The 24,363-nt window shown below is 42.7% G+C and overlaps 1 protein-coding gene across 6 annotated transcripts in view; it reads right to left on the reverse strand.

Annotated features, from left to right (window-relative positions):
• Positions 1–24,363, reverse strand: part of LOC129828634 (brain-specific angiogenesis inhibitor 1-associated protein 2-like) — a 169,800-nt gene that overhangs the window by 10,457 nt on the left and 134,980 nt on the right. For 4 of the 6 annotated variants that reach the window (XR_008755261.1, XR_008755263.1, XR_008755264.1 and 1 more), the window contains 7 exons: positions 20,876–21,112; positions 17,343–17,658; positions 16,281–16,485; positions 15,485–15,556; positions 14,857–15,043; positions 6,268–6,305; positions 2,732–2,810 (listed from right to left, as the gene is read on the reverse strand). Coding sequence is in view for 2 of the 6 variants with exons in the window: in XM_055889725.1 (XP_055745700.1) it covers positions 5,015–5,057; positions 6,268–6,305; positions 14,857–15,043; positions 15,485–15,556; positions 16,281–16,485; positions 17,343–17,658; positions 20,876–21,112 (1,098 nt within the window). In the remaining 4 variants the exon portion in view is untranslated. Of the gene's footprint in view, positions 1–2,731; positions 2,811–4,814; positions 5,058–6,267; positions 6,306–14,856; positions 15,044–15,484; positions 15,557–16,280; positions 16,486–17,342; positions 17,659–20,875; positions 21,113–24,363 lie in introns of those variants that run through there. The other 2 variants (XM_055889725.1, XM_055889726.1) reach the window with 2 other exon arrangements.

Here is a 24,363-nt window from a genome sequence, read left to right on the forward strand (position 1 = left end):
TGCAACACCACTAAGCAAGGGGCACCACCAAGCAAGCGGCACCATGAAGACCAAGGAGCTCTCCAAACAGGTCAGGGACAAAGTTGTGGAGAAGTACAGATCAGGGTTGGGTTATAAAAAAATATCAGAAACTTTGAACATCCCAAGGAGCACCATTAAATCCATTCTTAAAAAATATGGCACCACAACAAACCTGGCAAGAGAGGGCCGCCCACCAAAACTCCCAGACCAGGCAATGATGGCATTAATCAGAGAGGCAACAAAGACACCAAAGATAACCCTGAGGAGCTGCAAAGCTCCACAGCGAAGATTGGAGTATCTGTCCATAGGACCTCTTTAAGCCGTACACTCCAAAGAGCTGGGCTTTACGGAAGATTGGCCAGAAAAAAGCCATTGCTTAAAGAAAACAATAAGCAAACATGTTTGGTGTTCGCCAAAAGGCATGTGGGATTCTCCCCAAACATATGGAAGAAGGTACTCTGGTCAGATGAGACTAAAATTGACCTTTTTCGCCATCAAGGAAAATGCTATGTCTGGTGCAAACCCAAAACTTCTCATCACCCCGAGAACAACATCCCACCATCCCACCACACCAGCATGGTAGTGGCAGCATCATACTGTGGGGATGTTTTTCCATCGGCAGGGACTGGGAAACTGGTTAGAATTGAAGGAATGATGGATGGTGCTAAATACAGGGAAATTCTTGAGGGAAACCTGTTTCAGTCTTCCAGAGATTTGAGACTGTGATGGAGGTTCACCTTACAGCAGGACAATGACCCTAAGCATACTGCTAAAGCAACACTTGAGTGGTTTAAGGGAAAACATTTAAATATCTTGGAATGGCCAAAGCCCAGACTTCAATCCAATTGAGAATTTGTGGATGACTTAAAGATTGTTGTACACCAGCAGAACCCATCCAACTTGAAGGAGCTGGAGCAGTTTTTCCTTGAATGGACAAAAATCCCAGTGTCTAGATGTGCCAAGCTTATAGACATACCCCAAGAAACTTGCAGCTGTAATTGCTACAAAAGGTGGCTCTAGAAAGTATTGACTTTGGGGGGTTGAATAGTTATGCACACTCAAGTTCTGTTTTGTCTTAATTCTTGTTTGTTTCACAATAAAACATATTTTGCTTCTTCAAAGTGGTAGGCATGTGTCGTATATCAAATGATGCTGGCGGTGCTCTCACTCTAGTGGTAGCATGAGACGGAGTCTACAACCCACACAAGTGGCTTAGGTAGTGCAGTTCATCCAGGATGGCACATCAACGCGAACTGTGGCAAAAAGGTTTGCTGTGTCTGTCAGCGTAGTGTCCAGAGCATGCAGGCGCTACCAGGAGACAGGCCAGTACATCAGGAGACGTGGAGGAGGCCGTAGGAGGGCAACAACCCAGCAGCAGGACCGCTACCTCCGCCTTAGTGCAAGGAGGTGCACTGCCAGAGCCCTGCAAAATGACCTCCAGCAGGCCACAAATGTGCATGTGTCTGCTCAAACGGTCAGAAACAGACTCCATGAGGGTGGTATGAGGGCCCGACGTCCACAGGTGGGGGTTGTGCTTACAGCCCAACACCGTGCAGGATGTTTCGCATTTGCCAGAGAACACCAAGATTGCAAATTCGCCACTGGCGACCTGTGCTCTTCACAGATGAAAGCAGGTTCACACTGAGCACATGAGCACATGTGACAGACGTGACAGAGTCTGGAGACGCCGTGGAGAACGTTCTGCTGCCTGCAACATCCTCCAGCATGACCGGTTTGGCGATGGGTCAGTCATGGTGTGGGGTGGCATTTCTTTGTGGGGCCGCACAGCCCTCCATGTGCTCGTCAGAGGTAGCCTGACTGCCATTAGGTACCGAGATGAGATCCTCAGACCCCTTGTGAGACCATATGCTGACACATGCACATTTGTGGCCTGCTGGAGGTCATCTGGCAGTGCACCTCCTTGCACAAAGGCGGAGGTAGCGGTCCTGCTGCTGGGTTGTTGCCCTCCTACGGCCTCCTCCACGTCTCCTGATGTACTGGCCTGTCTCTGGTAGCGCTTGCATGCTCTGGACACTACGCTGACAGACACAGCAAACCTTTTTGCCACAGTTCGCATTGATGTGCCATCCTGGATGAACTGCACTACCTGAGCCACTTGTGTGGGTTGTAGACTCCGTCTCATGCTACCACTAGAGTGAGAGCACCGCCAGCATTCAAAAGTGACCAAAACATCAGCCAGGAAGCATAGGAACTGAGAAGTGGTCTGTGGTCACCACCTGCAGAATCACTCCTGTTTTGGGGGGTGTCTTGCTAATTGCCTATAATTTCCACCTTTTGTCTATTCCATTTGCACAACAGCATGTGAAATTTATTGTCAATCAGTGTTGCTTCCTAAGTGGACAGTTTGATTTCACAGAAGTGTGATTGACTTGGAGTTACATTGTGTTGTTTAAGTGTTCCCTTTATTTTTTTGAGCAGTGTATATACACACACACACACACACACACACACACACACATACACACATACATACATACATACAACCGTTCAAAAGTTTGGGGTCACTTAGAAATGTCCTTATTTTTTTAAAGAAAGCAAAACATTTTCGTCCATTCAAATTGATCAGAAATACAGTGTAGACATTGTTAATGTTGTAAATGACTATTGTAATGTATATCAAACAAATCCCCGCCCCCCCCACAGAGTGGTCATGCCATCTCTTCAGATGTGGCAGTCTGAATACTCCTACCTTGGCCTTATTCTAGTGGAGAAAGAAGAAACATTGGCAGCTTCTGGTCGTAGTAACTCGTTTGAGAGCGCTTTTGTCTCTACATTTAACACAGATAGACAGAGAAGGGGGTTGGCAAAGCGAGGGGAAGAGAGGAGTTTGGTCACACACAAACAGAGAGACGGTGTGGGAAAGAGACAGCAAGGCACATGTAAAGAAGACACCATTTTGTTTGTGGCGGGAATATGTTTTGGGCTGTAAATGCCACTTATTCTTCTCTTTGGCAAGTTGTAATAATTGGGTCAATCTAATAGGATTTAAAGGGTGATTCAAAGATAGAATTTCTGATTTAGACAGGACCAGGTATTAACGAACATATAGACAAGCAGACAGACTAGCGTCTTTCTTTATTCAGCACATAGAAATAACAGACATGTTTTATCCTGCCTCACATATCATGCTTTTTTTCCCATTCCCTTTATTTCAATACAAAGACTAAAAGTACAAGAAGGCTGAATGAAGTCCCAAAAACAAATCAACTCCTCTCCCTTTTCGAGGTTGCACAGTTGTTCATTTCATATGTACTGCAAATATATATGTCACAATAGCAAGAGTTACAGTACATGTGACAAAAGGCTATTTATTACAATGCTCTAAATGGCTATTGATCCAATTATTGCCATAATTTGCAGTTGTGCTGTTGACAAATGGATGACTGATGACTCCTTTAAGGGCATCTCATCCATTCATTCACTTCCAACGTTTCTGTATATATATGTGTGCAGATCAGAATGACCTATTATTTCTGTGATATATGGTAATTACACAACGGTTAGATTGAATGGTTTATAGCTAGCAAACATTTATTGATGTTAGTCTCAACTCATCTTCCTATTGTATGCACAGCAAGAGGCACGGTGTAGTCACAATGATGGTTCTTTGTTAAAAGTTGGCATCCAGGCAGCGCACTGATTGGAGGGGATGAGAACAGAAGCTGTTGCTTTGGCAACATGGTTTCCACACCATGAAATGTAGCACCTTTGTTGTGGCATGGCCGAGGTGCACAGCTATCAGCCGTTTCAACCTTCATGCATGAACTGTAATCCTACTCAGAGCCTCACAACTCTTTCAGGGAGGAGGGCCGTTTTCTCCGTTCAGCCTTGTGTTTATATTACAAAGACAAAAAAAAAAAGATCTATTCAGAAATCCACAAGCTTTTGATTATCAGAGTAACAAGTCTTTCACACTGCCTGTCAGGTAACACCTCTGACATCATAAAACATGACTTTGTGGCTAATAATAACACAATAATACATGTTTACAGAGAATGTCACAAATAATACAGAGTATTAGGTCTTTAAGGTGCATTTTGATCAACTGGTAATCAATAGATATACTAAATCATATATTTTACTTTATGGTGCATTAATGTATTGTACACATTCATGGTCATCCATTTCATTGGGCGGATGCCCCCCCAATAAGTTATGAGAAAAAATAACATTTACATTTATTTAAGTTATTTCACTACATGTGATACATACGCCTCTCATTTGAAGAGGAACGTTAGACGTTATCAGAAGAACCTCACAGTCTATAAAGTAAAGTTATTGTCTGACGGATAAGAAGACCCAGTATAGTTTTAACTTTACATTTTTTGAATAATTTATTTTCATCTTTACATGACTAAAACAATCCCCTTTGGATTACCATTTTGATTTACAATGATAATATAAATCCTTCAACCTTCAATCTGGTGTAGAATGTTAAAGATTTTATTTTAAATAATTTGTACTATTTTATTATATATATATGTTTACAGAGGAATAAATCCCCATTGAATAGAAAAGACATATACATGCATGAAAGACAAGCAAAAGATCTTCCTTATTTTCATCTTCAGACAAAGTCCATCATTCCAATGATTTGGATGGTGTCAGGAGGGTGTCAGGATAGTGTCAGCCCATTAGCGGTGGGTACTGGTTCCACCAGTGCTTGGCCTAGGAACTTCCCAGTAGTGTGAAAGTGCCAGGTGAGAGAGGCAGGAAGGCAAGGAGGATAGACAAGTCTTTCCCTTGGTGGAATTGTGTGTGGGGGGGGGGGGGGGGGGGGGGGGAGTAGACTGGTAAGCGCCGGAGGGGGGGGTGTTGTGGTGGGTTAGAGAGAGGAGTGGAGGGGTGAGGGTTAGAGTGACTGGTGAGGAGGGCAGATGATGAGGGATTGCAGAGGTGCCTGGCAGTCAGTAAGTCAGTCGTATTGCAGCAGCAGCAACAACAAGCCGAGTCTGTGTCTGTCTGTCCCTTCTCACACTGTCGAAATCAATTTCGTAACTGTTCCCCCTTCGGAACTGTGGAACAAAGAAAAGGAGAAGCTTCCAGGTATATACAGTATATAGGCACTCAGAGAAACAACAGAGGAGCAACACAACCACAGACAAATACACAATCTACGGGTATTTAGTTTGGCCAATTTTGGCGCTGGGTCCCATGTTGCTGCCTCCGTCTGCACATTCCCTTCATCCATTCATGATGAGTATTTGACTATCGTATTATTTCATACAGTTAAGATAACCTTTCCCCAGATATAAAAAGGAGAAGACAGTAAAATAATTGCATGTCTTCAATCTCATTTCTTTGATATGCTGCAACAAATGAACTGACAGCCTTTCACATTCAACATTTACTGCAGACCCGAGTTCAAATGGCATAGAAAACACATTATATGGACCCAGGTCTAGTATACTGTAGCCTATATACATGGACACAGAGCACAGTGGGGGCAGCAACGTAGAAGGGATAGTAACAATACTATGGAAGGGCCAGTATCTAGGAGGGGGAGTGTTCAAGCCTGGGGCTTTTCCCTGAAATCAAATTTATAATAGCCTAAATGAAAGTTAACGATAAAAGCAAAAAGCCAGCTAAAGCAACAAATATGTTTCAAAGTAATAGGATAAAACGGAGGGAAAATATTTATTTGACCCACTAGGAACGGCATAAGGATAGGTGATTCCCATTGGTCCAACATTGGGTTTTTGGGCAAACCAACCTTTCTGTCTCATCATGATAGGTCTCGTCATCAAATAAATAAATGTTAAAAAATTTAAAATCAGGGGGAAAAAAAGGGAAACACACCAAAAATAAACCTTTAAAATGATACGGCAATTAACACAACAAAAACCTGATAGGTCCTTGTTTGTAGTTTGATAGTTTATATTGCAGTTCCTATCAGGGGAATACTTAAGGACACTAATTACTTGTAGTGTCTACAAGTCCATTACTTTATGTTGCAGTTCCTATCAGGGACACTAATTACTTGTAGTGTCTACAAGTCCATGACTTTATGTTGCAGTTCCTATCCTATTAAGGACATTAATTACTTTTAGTGTCTACAAGTCCATGACTTTATGTTGCAGTTCCTATCCTATTAAGGACACTAATTACTTGTAGTGTTTACAAGTCCATGAAATCATATCCAGTCTAGTGGCACCCGGACAAACCTTATCAATTCAGTATCACAACCGAGTATTTTCATCTATAGAGACAAAAAGTGGCCCTTACCTCAGAGGGAAACGTTGCTCATACTGTTCAAGTCCTTGCTGTGGAGACAAAGACAAAAAACACTTTTCAGTCATCAAGTCATTGGCACTTTTGTGTCACACTAGAAAGTTGAGAATACACGATAACAGTATTGCTTGATTGGCAAATCCAGAACTGTATCTATTGAATTGCTGGAGATATTGTCAGTAGTAGTTTGTGGTCGTATCTGGCTTAGATTCAGCTTCAGTGTTCAATAGTCACATGTACAGGGTTGCAGGTGTGATTGCAGGGTACAGTGAAAATCTTAGTCGCCGAGCTCCAACATGCAGGACTAGTGAAATAAAACAAGGAAAATGTTAAAAAATATATATATATATATATATATATATATATATATATATATACAAATAGCACTATATACACATAAATGTATTAGTGACAATTAAATACTGTAAATGTCCATTGGGATGGTTGAGGGGTAATTTGTATTTTATTAGGATCAGATCCCCGTTAGCTGTTGCGACAGTAGCAGCTACTCTTTCTGTGGTCCACACAAAACATGACATAATACAGAACATTAACAGACAAGAACAACTCAGGGACCGAACTACATTAATCTAAAAATGGCACACATAGCCACACAAATATATATATATATATATATATATATATATATATATATATATATATATATATATATATATATATATATATATATATATATATATATCCAGGTCCAATAGTGGCGAGGCGTTGTGGCGTGAGACGTTGTTTTATCTGGTTTCTGAAACCAGGTTTGCTGTTCATTTGAGTAATATGAGATGGAAGGGAGTACCATGCAATAATGGCTCTATATAATACTGGACTGGAAAAAGACCCCTGGTGGCATGTCTGGCGGGGTAAGTGTGTGTATGTATCAGAGCTGTGTGTAAGTTGACTACGCAAACCATTTAGATGGTTGTCCTCTAATTTTTCAACACGTTTCTTATAAAAAATAAAAAGTGATCCAGTCAGTCTCTCCTCATCTCTTAGTCAAGATGGCTCACTGTTCGTTGTCGGCATTTCCTTCCAAAGTTTTCCCACTTTACCAATGAAATAATTATAAAAATGTGTTGGCAACATCAAAGTGTTTTGTGATGAATAAACCATCTGAGTCAATGAAAGATGGAGTTGAATTTGTCTTTCTGCCTAGAACTTCATTTAAAGTACTCCAAAGTCCTTTGTATCATTGATCTTGTTTTCATAATACAGTTTCTTTTATTTTTTTTGAGTCACATCATTTCTCAATTTGCAGTAAATCAGTCAGATGTGCAGCCAGACTTATTAGCCAATCCCTTTGCCCCATCTCTTTCAACCATACAGTTTTTCAATTCCTCACCACTACATGGAGCCTTAACAGTTCTAACAGTCAGTTTCTTAACCTATGCATGTTTATCTATAATTGGAAGAAGCAAATTCATAAATTCATCAAGTGCAGCGTCTGGATGCTCCTTAATCACATCAGCCCAACAGATAGTTTTAACATCATCCACATAATTCACAGCAAAATATTTTGTATGCTCTCATAAACTATTTTATGCCCAGAATTTTGGAACTTTGGCTTTCCTGGATGGATGGATGGATACATATATTTTTTTTCTCAAATGACTGCCTCGCCTGGCTCACCAACTACTTCTCTGATAGAGTTCAGTGTGTCAAATCGGAGGGACAGTTGTCCGGGCCTCAGGCAGTCTATGGGGGTGCCACAGGGTTCAATTCTTGGACCGACTCTCTTCTCTGTATACATCAATGATGTCACTCTTGCTGCTAGTGAGTCTCTGATCCACCTCTACGCAGACTACACCATTCTGTATACTTCTGGCCCTTCTTTGGACACTGTGTTAACAACCCTCCAGACGAGCTTCAATGGCATACAACTCTCCTTCCGTGGCCTCCAATTGCTCTTAAATGCAAGTAAAACTAAATGCATGCTCTTCAACCGATCGCTGCCTGCACCTGCCCGCCTGTCCAGCATCACTACTCTGGACGGTTCTGACTTAGAATATGTGGACAACTACAAATACCTAGGTGTCTGGTTAGACTGTAAACTCTCCTTCCAGACTCACATCAAACATCTCCATTCCAAAGTTAAATCTAGAAGTGGCTTCCTATTTCGCAACAAAGCATCCTTCACTCATGCTGCCAAACATACCCTTGTAAAACTGACCATCCTACCGATCCTCGACTTCGGCGATGTTATTTACAAAATAGCCTCCGATACCCTACTCAATAAATTGGATGCAGTCTATCACAGTGCCATCCATTTTGTCACCAAAGCCCCATATACTACCCACCACTGCGACCTGTACGCTCTCGTTGGCTGGCCCCACCTGCTAGGTAAAGTCCCCCCTTATCTCAGCTCGCTGGTCACCATAGCAGCACCCACCTGTAGCACGCGCTCCAGCAGGTATATCTCTCTGGTCACCCCCAAAACCAATTCTTCCTTTGCCTCTCCTTCCAGTTCTCTGCTGCCAATGACTGGAATGAACTACAAAAATCTCTGTAACTGGAAACACTTACCTCCCTCACTAGCTTTAAGCACCAGCTGTCAGAGCAGCTCACAGATCACTGCACCTGTACATAGCCTATCTGTAATTTATCCCAAACAACTACCTCTCCCCCTACTGTATTTATTTATTTTGCTCCTTTGCACCCCATTATTTCTATTTCTACTTCGCACATTATTCCACTGCAAATCTACCATTCCAGTGTTTTACTTGCTATATTGTATTTACTTCGCCACCATGGCCTTTTTTTTTGCATTTACCTCCCTTATTTCACCTCATTTGCTCATATTGTATATAGACTTATTTTTCTACTGCATTATTGACTGTATGTTTCTTTTATTCCATGTGTAACTCTGTGTTGTTGTATGTGTCAAACTGCTTTGCTTTATGTTGGCCAGGTCGCAATTGTAAATGAGATGCCTACCTGGTTAAATAAAGGTGAAATAAATACATAAAAATTGAACTAGGCAAGTCAGTTAAGAACAAATTCTTAGGGTCTGGGATTATAAATAAAAAATATAGAACAAAACACACATCTCGACAAGAGAGACAACACTACATAAAAAGAGAACTAAGATGACAACATAGCATGGCAGCAACACATGACAACAACATGGTAGCAACACAACATGACAACATGGTAGCAACACAACAACATGGTAGCAACACAACATGACAACATGGTAGCAACACAACATGACAACATGGTAGCAACACAACATGACAACATGGTAGCAACACAACATGACAACATGGTAGCAACACAACATGACAACATGGTAGCAACACAACAACATGGTAGCAACACAACATGACAACATGGTAGCAACACAACATGACAACATGGTAGCAACACAACATGACAACATGGTAGCAACACAACATGACAACATGGTAGCAACACAACATGACAACATGGTAGCAACACAACATGACAACATGGTAGCAACACAACATGACAACATGGTAGCAACACAACATGACAACATGGTAGCAACACAACATGACAACATGGTAGCAACACAACATGACAACATGGTAGCAACACAACATGACAACATAGTAGCAACACAACATGACAACATGGTAGCAACACAACATGACAACATAGTAGCAACACAACATGACAACATGGTAGCAACACAACATGACAACATAGTAGCAACACAACATGACAACATGGTAGCAACACAACATGACAACATAGTAGCAACACAACATGACAACATGGTAGCAACACAACATGGTAGAAGCACAAAACAGGGTACAAACATTATTGGGCACAGACAACGTCACAAACAGCTAAAAGGTAGATATAGCCATTATATTGTGATCACTGCATCTAATGGGTACGGATACAGTTTTAGAACAAAGTTTTACAGTATTAGTATAAATGTGAGCAATACTTGTGGATGATCTTGTTCCTGTAGTGTCAGTAAACACCCTGATAGGTCGAATAATAATCTGAACCAGATTACAGGCACTGGTTACATTGAGAAGCTTCCTCGAGTGGATAGCTTGATGAAAACTAGTCAGGAACAGAGATTGACCACACCCAACCTCTGTGCGGCTGACAGTGATGTTGCTTATCAGCCAGACTCCCATCTGGCTTAGCGGCCTTTTACATCTCTATACACAGCCATCATCACATGACCATATTTCACAGTTTGATCATTTCACTTTTATATTGTCGTTTGGGGGGATAACCACAGGGGGAGCAGCCGTCAGACTAAATGACCACAGGGGGAGCAGCCGTCAGACTAAATGACCACAGGGGGAGCAGCCGTCAGACTAAATGACCACAGGGGGAGCAGCCGTCAGACTAAATGACCACAGGGGGAGCAGCCGTCAGACTAAATGACCACAGGGGGAGCAGCCGTCAGACTAAATGACCACAGGGGGAGCAGCAGTCAGACTAAATGACCACAGGGGGAGCAGCCGTCAGACTGAATGACCACAGGGGGAGCAGCCGCCAGACTAAATGACCACAGGGGGAGCAGCCGTCAGACTAAATGACCACAGGGGGAGCAGCAGTCAGACTAAATGACCACAGGGGGAGCAGCAGTCAGACTAAATGACCAAAGGGGGAGCAGCCGTCAGACTAAATGACCACAGGGGGAGCATAAATGACCATTTAGTCTGACTGCTTGGCACTTACATTAAAATTAATGCCAAGAGTCAAAAATTCTATTTTATTTGTCAAATGCGCCGAATACAACCTTAGTGAAATGCTTACCTACAAGCCTTAACCAACTACGCAGTTTAATGCCAAGAGTCCTCGGTTAGATTCCTGCTGGGCCACTTAAGAAAAATGTATGCACAGATGATTATAAGTCGCTTTGGATAAAAGTTTCTGCTAAATTGCAGTTTTATAGATACCTTAATAGAAAGTTACTCAAGTAAGGGTGAAAGTCACCCAGTAAAATACTACTTGAGTAAAAGTATAAAAGTATTTGGTTTTAAATATACTTTCAGTATCAAAAGTAAATGTATAAATATTTTTTTATTCCTTATATTAAGCAAAGCAGACGGCAACATGTTCTTGTTTTTAAATGTACTGATAGCCAGGGTCACACTCCAACACTCAGACATTATTTACAGATAGCCAGGGTCACACTCCAACACTCAGACATTATTTACAGATAGCCAGGGTCACACTCCAACACTCAGACATTATTTACAGATAGCCAGGGTCACACTCCAACACTCAGACATTATTTACAGATAGCCAGGGTCACACTCCAACACTCAGACATTATTTACAGATAGTCAGGGTCACACTCCAACACTCAGACATTATTTACAGATAGTCAGGGTCACACTCCAACACTCAGACATTATTTACAGATATCCAGGGTCACACTCCAACACTCAGACATCATTTACAGATAGCCAGGGTCACACTCCAACACTCAGACATTATTTACAGATAGCCAGGGTCACACTCCAACACTCAGACATTATTTACAGATAGCCAGGGTCACACTCCAACACTTAGACATTATTTACAGATAGTCAGGGTCACTCCAACACTCAGACATTATTTACAGATAGTCAGGGTCACACTCCAACACTCAGACATTATTTACAGATAGCCAGGGGCACACTCCAACACTCAGACATTATTTACAGATAGCCAGGGTCACACTCCAACACTCAGACATTATTTACAGATAGCCAGGGTCACACTCCAACACTCAGACATTATTTACAGATAGCCAGGGTCACACTCCAACACTCAGACATTATTTACAGAAGATGCATGTGTTTAGGGAGTCCACCAGATCAGACGCAGAAGGGATGACAACGTGTTCTCTTGATAAGGGCTTGAATTTGACCATTTTCCTGTCCTGTTAAGCATCCAACATGTAAGGAGTACTTTTGGTTGTCAGGGAAAATGTACAGAGTAAAAAGTAGGAATGTAGTGAAGTTAAAGTACATGTTTTCAAAAATATAAATAGTATAGTAATGTACAGATACCCCCCAAAAAACACTAAAGTAGTACTTTAAAGTATTTTTACTTAATTACTTTACACCACTGCTAAATTGCTTATATAATTAACATATGATCAGTCATTGAAGTGTTGACAGTTGCCAAACCAATATGAGCCAGTAGAGGGCGCCAGCTGAACACAGCAGAACAACCATTGCCTTTAGTCAGAGTGACAGCTGTATAAAACTAACATAACGGTCTGTTCTAACTCTACTTTTTTTCTATCCCTGGAATAATCTGAAGGGGAAAACAAGACCAAGAAGTTGCTATGTGACTATCTGAGCAATTAGAGACTATTATCATGCCCACATACAGTACCTCTCCACCTCCCGCCTCCTCCTACCCAAGCCCTGTAAAGGGTTGTGTTAAAAGGGTTTTGGTGTTACATAATGCAGCACATCCCCCGCTCTCGCCTCAGCGACAATATATGTGTGTGCAGGTCTCCAGTCAGTTGGGCTAGTCCTGTTATCAACAGTCTCCAGTCAGCTGGACTAGTCCTGTTATCAGCAGTCTCCAGTCAGTTGGGCTAGTCCTGTTATCAACAGTCTCCAGTCAGTTGGGCTAGTCCTGTTATCAGCAGTCTCCAGTCAGCTGGACTAGTCCTGTTATCAACAGTCTCCAGTCAGCTGGGCTAGTCCTGTTATCAGCAGTCTCCAGTCAGTTGGGCTAGTCCTGTTATCAACAGTCTCCAGTCAGCTGGACTAGTCCTGTTATCAACAGTCTCCAGTCAGCTGGGCTAGTCCTGTTATCAGCAGTCTCCAGTCAGTTGGGCTAGTCCTGTTATCAACAGTCTCCAGTCAGTTGGGCTAGTCCTGTTATCAACAGTCTCCAGTCAGCTGGGCTAGTCCTGTTATCAACAGTCTCCAGTCAACTGGACTAGTCCTGTTATCAACAGTCTCCAGTCAGCTGGGCTAGTCCTGTTATCAGCAGTCTCCAGTCAGCTGGGCTAGTCCTGTTATCAGCAGTCTCCAGTCAGCTGGACTAGTCCTGTTATCAGCAGTCTCCAGTCAGCTGGACTAGTCCGGTTATCAGCGGGTCTCCAGTCACAATCACTTTCCTCAGTACCAGAAGCAGCCTTCTCTAATCTGGGCTCTGTCATCTCTGTGTGGCCCGTCACAAAACACAGACGCACACACACAAACAAACACTCACACACAGACACTCAGACAAACACACACACTCTGTGTGTGTGAGGCAGAGGGGAACTGATCCCCTGTTTATGTAAGTTAATGGGCCAGAACGTTGTGGGAAAGCTGTGTTGAGTGCCACCGGGGACCTAAACACACAGCCTGTCACACTGATGGTTTACTGCACAAGGCACCTAAGTCACTTGTGTTGATTGATTCCTCCTATATATGAGGGCATAGCTAAGTGCTCTCGACTGGTGTACGTACAGTGTGTATGTGATCCTTTTAGGTGCAGTTAGTAAAGTAATGAAAATAAAATACCATCACATTTTAAATGCTTTCAAAGTTTCATGGTTTGTACATATAAACCTCTTGTGTGAATATGTGTGTGTGAATTGAGAATGCTTCAAATTAAAATGTAATTTTTTAATTGAAGTAGTAAACAGGATACAGAATCACAATTAGAATGAAAGGAAATAGAATTTCATTAATTGAAAAGTATTGAAATTCTACTGCCCATTCTATTCTATAATAGGTGAAGTCAAATATACATATTGTACATGAAACATGTCGTTATGTACATTCAATATTTTCAGGACAAACTCTTCAAATTAATGATCAAGGAAGACAAACTGTATGGAAATATTCTAAGTTATTATATCATATCTGAAATGTTATACAATATGGAGAAAATGCTACATTTCCCAGAATGCAGTAGTTTATCCTTCAAGTTGACCCTGAGACCTTTAAAAAGAAACCAAGCAAATTAAATGGTTGCTGGAAATATAATCAGCTATTCTAAGCACTAAGGTTAAACGAGTAAGTACATGAACAATGTTTCCAGAGAGAAGTGATCTATTCTTTGGTATCTAGAAGTGTGACCTGTCACATTCAATGAAACTCTCATGTTCTATGACTGAGGGGAATTTATTTGAATTCCACTGAATTAAATTCTACTTCCTGTCACTCAAACTCTAATTCAAATTCTACATCCTGTGGAGTTTGACCAATTCAATTTGAATTTCAATTCATGAGTTGAATGGGAGTCAGTTCTACAATTCTGAGTTGAATGGGAGTCAATTCTACAATTCTGAGTTGAATGGGAGTCAATTCTACAATTCTGAGTTGAATGGGAGTCAATTCTACAATTCTGAGTTGAATGGGAGTCAATTCTACAATTCTGAGTTGAATGGGAGTCAATTCTACAATTCTGAGTTGAATGGGAGTCAATTCTACAATTCTGAGTTGAATGGGAGTCAATTCTACAATTCTGAGTTGAATGGGAGTCAATTCTACAATTCTGAGTTGAATGGGAGTCAATTCTACAATTCTGAGTTGAATGGGAGTCAATTCTACAATTCTGAGTTGAATGGGAGTCAATTCTACAATTCTGAGTTGAATGGGAGTCAATTCTACAATTCTGAGTTGAATGGGAGTCAAATACCTGTGAGAAGCCCGGCCCCGCCACGCTATATGGCCGTTGTTGCCGTCTGCTGCTGTGTGTCATGGCTGCGCTCTGCATGCTCTGTGCCAGCAGGCGAGATGACATGCCGTAGTCTGGGGGAGGGACACCTGCCATGTCCTCTCTCTCCAACAGGTTCCCCGTGCTGCTGCTCTTACCATGGTAGAGACTGGTGACAAACACAGTCAGTAAGTTACACAGGGAGTGAAATGAAAACTGTGATTAGCTGAAGAGTCAGACAGTGCAAACCGGAGCCGTGACAATAGGCCTAGATTAAATACGTATCGCGGAAGATCCGTGCTGCAGCACTGCGTTCATAATAAACTCTTTAAATGTCGGCTCAATCTGAACCTATATTTACATTTCAAATGCGCTATAACTGGGACCTTCCGCGATATGGATTGGATCTAGCCCACAGTCAACCAGTCACACATTAAAACAATATAACAAAATAAAACAATTCCAGAACTGAAAATAACTGATCTCACACTTTGAAAATGAACAAATTAGCTTCAGAGAGAGAAAGGAGTAATTCTCTGTCTATTGAATAACAGATAAAGACCTGTTCCCTTACAAATACATCACACAAGTGACAAAATGTCAAACGTACTTGTTCTCTCGTAGTTTGTTGCCAGCAGTCTCAGGGATAACACGTGTGTAGGAGAAAGGGAACCAGCCACGCCTAATGAGGAAACAGAGAATCAACAGACCAATCAGCAAACAGAGAATCAACAGACCAATCAGCAAACAGAGAATCAACAGACCAATCAGCAAACAGAGAATCAACAGACCAATCAGCAAACAGAGAATCAACAGACCAATCAGCAAACAGAGATTCAACAGACCAATCAGCAAACAGAGATTCAACAGACCAATCAGCAAACAGAGATTCAACAGACCAATCAGCAAACAGAGAATCAACAGACAAATCAGCAAACAGAGATTCAACAGACCAATCAGCAAACAGAGAATCAACAGACAAATCAGCAAACAGAGAATCAACAGACGAATCAGCAAACAGAGAATCAACAGACAAATCAGCAAACAGAGAATCAACAGACGAATCAGCAAACAGAGAATCAACAGACCAATCAGCAAACAGAGAATCAACAGACCAATCAGCAAACAGAGAATCAACAGATGAGTCAGCAACAGTGATTCAACATTGACAGCATAACCTAGAGTCAGGATGCTTATGACGTCATATTTAAATGTAAAGATTCACACGAATAACTCTAATAATATATACCATTTAGCACACGCTTTTATCCAAAGCAACTTAAAGTTGTGCATGCATACATTTTCACGTATGGTACATTTCAAGAGTGACGCTCTACCAACTGAGCTACAGAGCGTAACTCATAGTGCTATAGACAAAAGGAATGGGATGGAGTCAGGATACTTGCATGTTGTTCTTTTCGTTCTCTCCATAGTGCCATCCGTCGCGGGCCTCCGGGACCAACAGGGTGATGACATCTCCCTCAGAGAAGCTGAGCAAGGTGCTGTTGTCCCCCCCTGCATGGGAGAAAACGGCCTGGACACGGGTACGTCCGTTCTTCTCCAGCCCTGCAGCCATGGAGCTAGACCGGGGCAGGGTCCGGGTCTCTGGAACTGAGGAGATTTGATTTGACATTTTTTTTAAACAGGGAGTTAGTAGCTGGACGTTTCTCTACAGTTGTACTGTACCTTACTACTGGACATGCGCTTGACTAGATCTATAAGACTTCTGACCAAATCTAGGGGTTGCCTTTACACTTCAATCATGCTGTACCACAGAACTTCTGCAATAAAGTCCGAGGTCTTTAAGCAGATAACTAAGCCAAAACAGGTCACACGGGGCCTACTGTACATAGTACCTGCTCGGAGTACCTAATGTATTAATATAACCCACCTCTCCTAAGTGACTTTAAATGCTTCCATTATTCTTAAAGCCTCTGTCCTTCACCTAATTTGAGTCTTTGTTTCTCCTTTTTAAACCCACCGTCTTCTCCCTCCCTCCTATTCCCATGTGCTCTGCTTTCATTGAGACCACAGTTCTCCAAGTGCCAGGTACACACTGTGACAGAAGGAGAGACGAGAGCTATTCAATAGTAGAAATGAAGAAAAGAGCCGATAGAGGGAACAAGAACAACCCCCACTGCACAGCATTCACAGCATGGAGTCAATGGCACAATCTTAAAAAAGGTCTCAATCAAGCCGTTCACTCTCTAAGGTCTCTGTGACGAGGTGGCATTCATAAAGCCCACTAGTGATGTATTCTGTAATATTCTTACTTGACGGGCCTATATAGCGGAATACCATTGAGCCCCCCATAATGCATTGGTCTTCACAGTACTGCACTATTGCCGATGTTTTACTGTAAAGGTACGTCAATGTGTTACAGTGTAGCTTCTGTACATATGATTATGTTGCCCAACTTTTGAGGGCCTCAAGATGACCCGCCCCGCCACTATCCTGGTCTTCCTTACCCATGGTGGTGTTGCTTTTGGCTGGGGCATTCTTACGGACAGGCAGGGTGTTGGAGTAGACCTCACTGCCCTGTCTGTGGGGCTGGGAGAGGTGCTGGGCCTGGGAGGAGGCCTGAGCCTGCTGGGCCTGAGCTTGGGCCTGAGCTTGGGCCTGAGCCTGCTGAGCCTGCTGGGCCTGAGCTTGGGCCTGAGCCATCTTCCCTTCCATCCAGTGTTGGTAGTCCTCCCCTCCTCCCCCGCCTGCTCCTCCGTGGGCCCCTGTCGTTCCATTCATCATGGGCATCCCTCCATCCACTCCACCTGGTCCCATTATACGCTGCAGGGAGAGAGGGAGTAAAGTAGGAAGGAAGGAAGAGAGTGAAGCATGTGTTGATGTGTTCGTTAACATACTCATTAGGCACCATTCTTCCATCACAGAAAAGCATTACATAATGTGAATCTCATCACTACTAACGAGAGGGAGATTATGCGGTTGGAAATGGGCCAGGTTGTGTTGATTAAAGGTAGACTCAGCGATATGATGTAGAAAATAAAACAGCAAAGTGGGTCAATTTCTGCAATAACTAAGAGCGTTAAAGCGCGATGCTCAACCTCTCTGCTGTTTTGGTCCCGTGGCTACCACATTGTAAAAGCATAAAGCAGAACCCGTGCACATACTGTGTGACAGCAAAGTTGTGCATCTCGTTAAATTTGCAATATCTGCTGTGTTGCCCGTGGCAACATCATTTAGCTTACTATAAGAGATCAATCAACTGTAACGGAACAACTAAGCAGCACCACGACACAGCCACAAAAAATCCCAACCGCCAGTCTTCAATGTGAATGGACCCAAGTTGTTTGTTGTTGAAAGACACATCATCACAAAACAGAATGATAAAGGACAGTCAGAGATGCTGTGGGATCTGTGTGAAGACCCTGTCCACTTCAATGTGTTTCTGTGGGATCTGTGTGAAGACCCTGTCCACTTCAATGTGTTTCTATGTGAAGACCCTGTCCACTTCAATGTGTTTCTATGTGAAGAACTGTCCACTTCAATGTGTTTCTGTGTGAAGGCCCTGTCCACTTCAATGTGTTTCTATGTGAAGACCCTGTCCACTTCAATGTGTTTCTATGTGAAGACCCTGTCCACTTCAATGTGTTTCTATGTGAAGGCCCTGTCCACTTCAATGTGTTTCTATGTGAAGACCCTGTCCACTTCAACGTGTTTCTGTGTGAAGACCCTGTCCACTTCAATGTGTTTCTGTGTGAAGACCCTGTCCACTTCAATGTGTTTCTGTGTGAAGACCCTGTCCACTTCAATGTGTTTCTATGTGAAGACCCTGTCCACTTCAACGTGTTTCTATGTGAAGACCCTGTCCACTTCAATGTGTTTCTATGTGAAGAACTGTCCACTTCAATGTGTTTCTATGGGATCTGTGTGAAGACCCTGTCCACTTCAATGTGTTTCTATGTGAAGACCCTGTCCACTTCTATGTGTTTCTGTGGGATCTGTGTGAAGACCCTGTCCACTTCAATGTGTTTCTATGTGAAGACCCTGTCCACTTCAATGTGTTTCTATGTGAAGACCCTGTCCACTTCAATTTGTTTCTATGTGAAGACCCTGTCCACTTCAATGTGTTTCTATGTGAAGACCCTGTCCACTTCAATGTGTTTCTATGTGAAGACCCTGTCCACTTCAATGTGTTTCTATGTGAAGACCCTGTCCACTTCAATGTGTTTCTGTGTGAAGACCCTGTCCACTTCAATGTGTTTCTGTGTGAAGACCCTGTCCACTTCAACGTGTTTCTATGTGAAGACCCTGTCCACTTCAATGTGTTTCTGTGTGAAGACCCTGTCCACTTCAATGTGTTTCTATGTGAAGACCCTGTCCACTTCAATGTGTTTCTGTGGGATCTGTGTGAAGAACTGTCCACTTCAATGTGTTTCTTCTCTGAGAATGTTACACAATAAGAATCATCTTGTCTGCCTCCTTTTAAGGCAGCCTTATTTTTTAAAACGAATTGATCTTTTGACCAATCAGATCAGCTCTGAAAAATATCTGATGTTAAAAGATTTGATATTGGTCAAAATACAAATTAGTGAAAGAAAAATAGCAGAATCTGGCTGCCTGTGTAAACACAGCCTTAGAGGCTTCCTCAATATGTTACTGCAATTCACACACATGAACGCAGGAACACAAATGAACGCAAGAACACACGAACACAGGCACACACACACACACACGAACACAGGCACACACACACACGAACGCAGGCACACACGAACACAGGCACACACACACACGAACGCAGGCACACACACACACGAACACAGGCACACGAACGCAGGCACACAGGCACACGAACGCAGGCACACACACACCACGAATAACCACACAGCAGAGTGGAAGTGGGGTGTGAAACAATCAACAGCCCAACAGACCCAAGTAATCTGTTTCTGTTCCTTCCTAAAGGCATTTCTAATTAGCATGCAGCACTAACGACTTAATTTGCATCAACAAGTGTGTGTGTGTGTGTGTGTGTGTGTGTGTGTGTGTGTGTGTGTGTGTGTGTGTGTGTGTGTGTGTGTGTGTGTGGAGGCATCAGGGAGGGTTCTGAGTTCTAAAGGAGAGGCTCCAAGAGATTCCATAATGGAATCCCAACATCCTGGGGCATCACTAGGCAACCCTGGGGCATTGCTAGGCAACAGACTAGCTGGTGGTGTTAATTAAGGAACGTCGTTAGAGCCGCAGCCCACAAAGCTGCTGCTGGCCTCAACACTCAACAGTACTCCCTCAAACACTGAGGCACCACACCGATACAGAAGCTCAAACGGAGAAACGCAGGCACTCGCACACAGCGCTTCAAAGCTTCATAATCAAAAACACAATTAGTGATGATAAACAACGATTGATGCCTGCAGCACCCAATTAACGGAATGTTTCGCCGTTAGGGCTGACAAACCATAGCAGCTCTATAGCTTACTATTGGGGTGATATTGTAGTAATATATGTGTACTATCATAGTGCTAACACAGTGCTAACCAGTGGTGTAAAATACTTATGTAAAAACACTTTGTACTTAACAATTTATATTTTTGACAACTTTTTACTCCACTACATTCCAAAACAAAATCATGTACGTTTTACTCCATACATTTTTCCTGGCACTCAAAAGTACTCATTACATTTTGACAGGAAAATGGTCCAATTCAAGCATTTATGAAGAGAAAATCCCTGGTCATACTACTGTCTCTGATCTGGTGGACTGTTGTAGCCCTGGCTAGCTGTAAAAAAAAACAAAGTAAAACAAAATTGTGCCATCTGGTTTGCTTAATATATGGAATTTAAATGATTTATACTTTTATTTGAGCAATTGCACTTACTTTGATACATAAGTATATTTAAAACTAAATAATTTTAGACTTTTACTAGTAGCATTTTACTTTCACTTACTTAAAAAAAAACACTTTTACTTGAGTCATTTGAGTACTTGTTCCACCACTGGTCCCAACACAGCAATATTATAGTAATACCACCGGTACCGGTAACCCACCTGTTGGCCCATGAGGGCAGCCAGCTCGGGGGGTACAGGCAGGGGTTTGGCCCCGGGAATGGGGTCAGAGATGAGCAGGTTGCCCTTGGAACCATGGTGGGTGTGGGAGACGGACCCCAGGGAACCCCCTGTAGAGGTCATCTGCTGAGCCAGGAGCATGGCACGGTCAGGCAGCTTGGTAGGGTCAGCACACGCCTGCTGCCATGCTGGGATCTTCTGGGCTAGCAGGTCCTTACCCTGGAGAAGACAGGTAAATAAACACAAAGGGAGAGAGTGGTGAGACACTGTGTAGTGGGAAGATAGGTGAATATTGAGCTGTTCTGGTGAGAGTAACAAGGTGTTCCTTTGAACCTGGTCAAACGTTAAGTGTATTTATATATAAGGAGATATTCTGGGAGAGTATAGGGTTATAACGTTCAGGAGAAACTGTTGAACAAATCTTTATACTGTGAAAAGGTTCACTACTTGAGAAGATAACTACATTAGCTGAGGTAGTTGAGTCAGCCTAGGTGGGAGAGCGTGGGCTCCTGGAAAGCAAGTGTCAATGTGTGGGATCTCCAGCTCAAGTATCACATCAGAGAGAGAGTGAGAGAGCGAGAGAGCAAGAGAGAGTAAGAAAGAGAATAGCTGACCACTGTGACTAAAAAATTAAGGAAAGCTTTGACTATGTACAGACTCAGTGAGCATAGCCTTGCTATTGAGAGAGGCCGCCGTAGACAGACCTAGTTCTCAAGGGAACACAGGCTATGTGCACACTGCCCACAAAATGAGGTGGAAACTGAGCTGCACGTCCTAACCTCATGCCAAATGTATGACCACATTAGAGACACATATTTCCCTCAGATGACACAGATCCACAAAGAAATCCAATTTTGATAAACTCTCATATCTACTGGGTGAAATACCACAGTGTGCCATTACAGCAGCAAGATTTGTGACCTGACGCCACAAGAAAAGGGAAACCAGTGAAGAACAAACACCATTGTAAATACAACCAATATTTATTTTTCCATTGTTACAACGCTGTATATAGCCATAATATGACATCTAAAATGTCTCTATTCCTACAGAACATTTGTGAATGTAATGTTTACCGTTCATTTTATATTGTTCATTATCTATTATCTATTTTTTGCTTTGGCAATGTAAACATATGTTTCCCCAAGCCCAAAAAAGCCTATTGAATTGAAAGCGAGAGCGTCCATTACCAGTCTAGCAGCCGTTTCATCTCAAAGCTGAAGCAGCCTCATTACCAGTCTAGCAGCAGTTTCATCTCAGAGCTGAAGCAGCCTCATTACCAGTCTAGAAGCCGTTTCATCTCAAAGCTGAAGCAGCCTCATTACCAGTCTAGCAGCCGTTTCATCTCAAAGCTGAAGCAGCCTCATTACCAGTCTAGCAGCCGTTTCATCTCAAAGCTGAAGCAGCCTCATTACCAGTCTAGCAGGCCGTTTCATCTCACAGCTGAAGCAGCCTCATTACCAGTCTAGCAGGCCATTTCATCTCACAGTTATACACCAGCAGCCTTCCTCCTAGGATTATTGTACTCAAGGCCCGCGACACCATCTGTAGCCTCCAGACCTCTCCACCAGCTCTCTCCCCAGCTATGGGTTTCCTGCTCTAGCTTACCTCTGATCAGTTTTTCCCCCACCCATTAAAGCAGTCTGGGTGTAAGACAGGAAGTGATATTCAACAGGGTTGCCAGGGTTCTTCATAAACTGCACTCCCTCAGAAACAAAACACTTACCAAAAAAAGGGTTCCAAAAGGGTTCTTCAACTCTGTGGAAAGGGTTATAAATGGAACTCAAACGGGTTCTACTTTGAACCAAAATGATTCTACCTGAAAAAAGGATCTTCAAAAGCTTTAGGTTTTAGATAGCGCCTTGAAGTGTGACAAATCCCTCTATCTACGGTATGTTACTCTTGGTCTCTGTAAAATCGGTCTCTGTTTCTCTCCATGTTTTCTACCTTATTGCTTTCTGTGTACCAGGCAGAGTGTTCCTCCCTGGTCTCTCTCCGTTGGTGCGCTGGGTAACGGTGCCAGTAGGTGACTCAGCTCCCAGGTGGTAGTATCTGCTAGGTAATGTAGTGTGGGTGCTAGTGTGGGTGCTAAAGCTCCATGCCAGAGAGACGATCAACACCAACAGCCTGCTTCTTCATTTGACTTTATTCCTCTACTCCATCACCACAGGACAGTTGCTGCTACCTTAATTATGCATGTCACATACATGGAGGGTACCACTATTCTGTGTGTGTGAGCAAGCACTGGGGTGAGAACCTGAAGAGTGGGTCCTCTCTTGCCCACCTCTCCCTACACGACTCACACAATATGCACTCACTCATTCTTTCTATGTCTCCCAACAATCTGATGGCCTCCATATTTTCCCTCACACAGAATATTCACTGCTTCTTTCGAAATTGCTTCATAACAAACTCTCCCCCTCCTTTCTCTCTCTCTCTCTGTGTCAGCACATCAGTATTGTCTATAGACAGTCAGCCCACACATTCTCCCTCTGGGATTCACATCCACTAACTTGTGGAAGTGGGACACTGTTCAGCCTCTTCCCTTCCTGTCCTCTACACCTCCTTTCCTCCCACTGCACAGTCTCTCAGCCTTGCTCCAAGGCCCCGAGTTAAACAAAGCAGAAAGAGCAAAAAGTGAACGCCCACTTAACCAGGACTTGGACTATGAAAGCTCCTGAATAAAGACACTAGGTGGCTACATTGATCGGTGAGAGCAACCGTGGCATGATTGAAAGTCTTGAAGCAAAGCCACTGGACGCAACGGCTAAAGCCAAACTAAACAAGTATATGAACCGCCCCGAAAGGAGATGTAAACCGTTTGTGGTAACAGTAAAATTCCAGAACGTTCCCAATTTCCCTCCAGAAATCCCAGTTGGATGATTCTTACAATAAAAAGGAAATAAGCTGTGAGGGAAGCGTCCAACCTAAAATTCTTAATTTGGAATTTTCAAGAAAGTGACCAGAATATTGCAACCCTAGACCTGTTGTTGTGAGGTGAAAGTGACCAGAATATTGCAACCCTAGACCTGTTGTTGTGAGGTGAAAGTGACCAGAATATTGCAACCCTAGACCTGTTGGTGTGAGGTGAAAGTGACCAGAATATTGCAACCCTAGACCTGTTGGTGTGAGGTGAAAGTGACCAGAATATTGCAACCCTAGACCTGTTGGTGTGAGTGAAAGTGCCTGTATTACCTTGCTGTGGTAGACCCTACTGTTTTAACCATCAAAAGCTAAAGCAGTGGATATTAATGCATAAATTTAAGATTTGAGTTAATGCCTAAACTTAACCTTAAAAACACTTCTGAAAATGGCCCCGACGGATAGGGCTGCCGTGCTTCTAGCGCTTAGGAAACTTTGCAGTATATATATCTTTTTTTTTTGTTATTTCTTACATTATTATCATCCCAGTACATTTTTTTGTGTTGTTACATACAGCCGGGAAGAACTTTTGGTTTTCAGAGCGGAGG

The sequence above is a fragment of the Salvelinus fontinalis genome, chromosome 30 (genome assembly GCF_029448725.1).
Source record: "Salvelinus fontinalis isolate EN_2023a chromosome 30, ASM2944872v1, whole genome shotgun sequence".
NCBI lineage: Eukaryota > Metazoa > Chordata > Actinopteri > Salmoniformes > Salmonidae > Salvelinus > Salvelinus fontinalis.